General features: G+C 40.4%; 1 protein-coding gene across 2 annotated transcripts in view; it reads right to left on the bottom strand.

The window, feature by feature from the left end:
* Nucleotides 1–1,978: 1,978 nt before the first annotated feature.
* Nucleotides 1,979–4,636, bottom strand: part of LOC103520835 (E3 ubiquitin-protein ligase UBR5) — a 15,219-nt gene continuing 12,561 nt past the window's right edge. Inside the window, exons 3-4 of one of the 2 annotated variants that reach the window (XM_008485932.3) lie at nucleotides 3,201–3,431; nucleotides 1,979–2,843 (exon numbers count right to left, since the gene is read on the bottom strand). In XM_008485932.3, coding sequence (XP_008484154.1) covers nucleotides 2,631–2,843; nucleotides 3,201–3,431 — 444 coding nt within the window. In that variant the 3' untranslated portion in view covers nucleotides 1,979–2,630. The remainder of the gene's footprint in view (nucleotides 2,844–3,200; nucleotides 3,432–4,636) is intronic. The other variant, XM_008485931.3, reaches the window with a different exon arrangement.

The following is a 4,636-nucleotide window of genomic DNA, read 5'->3' on the forward strand; positions in this document are numbered from 1 at the left end:
CTATGATAAAAAATTAAAAAAAAAACTATTAATAATTTTATTGTGTAACTAACATCTCACAGTTTGGTCACAAGGGTCAAATAAATACAAATACTAACATTTGGAAACACCAAATTCCTTCGTCACAAACACCAAGTTTCTTGGTCACTAACACTAATACCATCGTCACCTATAAAATCCAACCAAATTTACATCCAAACCAAATTTATCTCATGTCAGACTTATGATTAGTAAATTAGTATGCATCAATTTGGACATTCGGTGTGACTATCTCGATAGCTATAAACACGCTTTAGTTAGGATATTGGTTCCCAACAGGACTGTGGGTCAGTGGGGGGTCTCTGAGAAGGTTAAAAGTGGTCTCGGGAGTAACAGTCTCAGACCGTCTGAATAGTCCAAGGTGGTTTTCCACTATAAACAATGGATCCAGTCTAGCAATTCCTATCTCTAGATTACTTACTCTAGAACTAGAATTAAGTACAATGTAAAATTGTTACTTTTGACCTTGTTGGTTCATCTGACAGTCTCAGACCGTCTGAATAGTCCAAGGTGGTTTTCCACTATAAACAATGGATCCAGTCTAGCAATTCCTATCTCTAGATTACTCTAGAACTAGAATTAAGTACAATGTAAAATTCTTACTTTTGACCTTGTTGGTTCATCTGGAAGTTGGTTTTTCCAATCACACTAGTAGGTACTCAACACTTTAAAAGCTACTACTTAAAATATGCATTTCATGTACTACTTGGGCAAATACGAGTTATACTTACACTACCTATCAATCTCAATTCTGTTAAGTACTTAAGTAGTAAACCTAATAAAATTCAAGTACACTGACTTTAAGTTCTTCTCCATCAACTTTGGTGGTAGGTACCTATTTGGTTTTTAGTAGGTAGGTAGCTAGGTATGTATGTAGTATGCACTATGTAAGTACCTACGTCTACCTACTTAGTAGGTGGGTTGTAGGTACTTCTTAGTTTCTACTCTTTCTTCAAAATGTAAATGCCATGAATTTTTCAGGTCCTAAATTTTCAAGTTAGGACCACAGAATGGGAGGAGGGAATTCATGTCTTTCTTCAAAATTATACATTGTAACATAGGTAGGTACAGTGTACACAGAAGACACCCACAACTTGACTTCAGCTAGAAAATAATACTTCCCAAACTTTAGTTTCCCCTAAAAACAATTATGTAGGTCCTGTGATAACTCCGCTTTATGATACTTGGATTGTAAAGTAATAACTAAGTTTTGATCTCTAAAAATAATCTCTATTTTAGGAATTGAATTACTTACTTTTCTTACTTAAAAAAATAAAAAAAAAACAAACCATGGTAAGTAAGTAATTCTAAGAGGGAAGATTGAAATTTGAAACAAGAAAACAGTACAATAACAATTCAGCCCTGTGAGGACTTTTTTTTTGAGGGGTCTTGAGCTCCTTTGCTAATGGTTGCACACTGAATTTTGGTTTTATGTAGTTTGTAGTCTGATCTGACTTTTAAGTACCCTTACTTAAAAAAAAAAAAAAAAAAAAAAAAACAAACAAACAAACAAACAAACCATGGTAAGTAAGTAATTCTAAGAGGGAAGATTGAAATTTGAGACAAGAAAACAGTACAATAACAATTCAACCCTGTTTTTTTTTGAGGGGTCTTGAGCTCCTTTGCTAGCTAATGGTTGCACACTGAATTTTGTTTCTATGTAGTTTGTAGTCTTTATGCCAATTTTTTAAATTATAATATGTACAATACTTAATAGAAATAACAACAGTTCACCTATCAAACACCTTATCACCAAGGGAGAATTTCTCCATGACGAATTCTCTTCCTTTTTTTACAAAAGAATTCGAAAGTCCTTCCTAATTGCCAGCCTAGCTTGGAGGGTAATGCGCAAGCGCTAGGTCGGGCGATTCCCACCCGGGGCGGATTTTATCCTGAACGGATAAAGTTCGTTCTCGAAACGGCTGGCTTACTCCTATCCTGTCCTCTTTCTCGATGCCGAGATAAAACCTTCGATTTGTTCTCTCTACAACGAATTCTAAAGTTCCTTCCCTCGAATCCAAAGTTCATCGTGGTAATATCGAATTTGCATCGGATATCTTCTGTCAAATAAATAGGTCTTTGCCAATTTGTGTCTTATACTACCTTCTTTTGAACATGAACAAAGTGCCTATCACAATCACTTAGAAAGAACCTCCAATGAAGACCTTCCTTCTTTTGGAGTCCCTTTACACGAATCCAAAGTTCTTCATCTTGATGGCGAAATGCATCGGTCTCTGCCAAATTGTGTCCCTTTCAGAAGTTTCTCTCTAAAGGTCTTTGCCAATTTGTGTCCAAATGTCTCATATTACCTTCTTTTGAACACTAACAAAGTTCCTATCACAATTACCAAGGAAGAACCCAAGTCCCTTCTCTCAGGAGTTTCTCTCTACACAAATCCAAAGTTCTTCGTCTTAATGGCAAAATGCATCGGTCTTTGCCAATAATGCATTGCTCTTTGCCAATTTGTGTCCAAATGTCTCATATTACCTTCTTTTGAACACTAACGAAGTGCCTATCACAATCATTAAAGTCCCTTCTCTCAGAAGTCAAAGTGCATCCAATGAAGTCCTTCCTTCTTTTGAAGTTCCTCTCTACACGAAGCCGAAGTTCTTCGTCTTGATAGCCAGGAGTAGCTTGTGGCGTAGCGTAGCTCTACTCGAGTACAGGGGGATGTAGAGACGAGAGATGCACGTGTTGGCGGTGGGCAGATGGGCATCGTCCGCCGGGCGAATGGTGACGGATGGCATAGGCTGGAACCCGTCCTCCGAGGCGGGCAACGCCGGCGAACCGGTCCAGAAGTAAACCTGACGGGGGAGAGAAATTTTCATCAGTAAATTGAATTGAAATAACTTTGGAAAGGGGATAACCCTGTCTTGACCAATATAGCCATTCTAGTTTGTTCTCGTAAAGGCTAGCTTTTTTCGACCCTGCCCTCCTTCTGTCTTCGATTTCGGAACGATAAGGCTAGTCTCACATTGGGAACGTAACCAACCTCAGTGGTGTGCTGGTTCGGATCTGGTGGACTTCGGATCTGGAGGTTGGTAGTTCGAGTCCAAGTCAAGTCATGAAATTTAGCGTAGTGTATTAAGCAGGGAACGACATTTGTGAAAAAAAGTTTCAGCCCTGGCTAGTGATAAATTAACAGGATATTCGAATCTTACCAGGTCCATGCGTTCCAGGTGCGTCATCTTCTCCACTATACTCCACAGCCATCGCTTGAACTTGATCAGGCGTTCAGAAGGTTCGCCACTCTCGTCAATGAACGAGGTGTACGATATGAGAACGGTCACGTTAATGTCACCCACTCCGTTCAGGAGGAGACGGAAGTCTTCCGGTGTCAGGTTCTCGAGACACGAGGCTGGCACCACGTCGAATATACCCGCTCGGATAGCCTGTGTGGAATAATGGGAGCAAGCACATGAGTAATTGGGGGTGGAGTGGATTGGGATACATCACATGCTTTCAGGCACACTCCATTTGTCAAGAAGGATCTGTTTGATAGTGGCTAACTCGCCATCTTAGTATGTGCTGTCAGTCAGTTTTAAAGAAATGAAGTCAGTCTGATCTTTGACCCTGAACTAGTAACATCACTCTAGTTTTCTCTCAAAATTAAACAGGGTCTTGGTACTCTAGGTTTACCTTACCCTTGGGATCAATTTGATTCGAAATTGTCAAGTCCGGTAAAGACGCTATACGATTTATCTGTACTTAAGTTGCTCAACATTTGAAACATTTGTTTCGCAACAATTGCGCATATGTTGCCACACAAAAGTTTCCGGTGGGTACTAGACTTTACAATGAGGCCGGCCATTCACTGTCAGGTAGACAGGTTTACCTGATAGTGTATGGCAGCCATAATAAGTCTCTGAGGCGACCTGTTAGGTCCACGTGATGGTGAATGGCCGGCTTTAGACTGTAGGGATCAAGGATATTTTCTAATCTCGTAACAAAGTGTTGTTGTTGTTGTAGCGGCTTTAGCTTTCGCCGAATGGCGATAGCAGAATAAAGAAAAGATGTCTTTTTGTATCTGCTATACACCGGGGTGATGGTCTCTAGCTCTAGCCATGTTAAATTGGCTCGCTCGTCCTGAACCGCAGTCAACCATCGTGAGGACTGGTAGCAGTCTGGCTAGGGGACATTAAACAGAGAGAAGACTAGCGTCTGGCTGTGGGACTATAAACAGGGAGGAGAACAGCTAAACCTAACCAGCCTAGCAAGCTGGCAGTTCCTCAAAGGGTTCTCTCTGCTTTTAAAGACCAAGCACAAGTCCTCACGATGGTTGACTGCGGTTCAGGACGAGCCAGCCAAATTAACATGGCTAGAGCTAGAGAACATCACCCCGGTGTATAACAGATACAAAAGACATCTTTTCTTTATTCTGCTATCGCCATTCGGCGAAAGCTAAAGCCGCTACAACAACAACAACACACACTTTTTTTTCCAAACTACACAAAATGTCCTTGTAGGCAATGTAATTTAAAACGAGAGCGTTCCTACTACACACGACATGATTTTTTTTCCCGAACTACACAAAACGTCCTTGTAGGCAATGTAATTTAAACGAGAGCGTTCCCACTACACACGACACGATTTTTTT

The sequence above is a fragment of the Diaphorina citri genome, unplaced genomic scaffold (genome assembly GCF_000475195.1).
Source record: "Diaphorina citri unplaced genomic scaffold, Diaci psyllid genome assembly version 1.1 scaffold4154, whole genome shotgun sequence".
Classification (NCBI taxonomy): Eukaryota; Metazoa; Arthropoda; class Insecta; order Hemiptera; family Psyllidae; genus Diaphorina; species Diaphorina citri.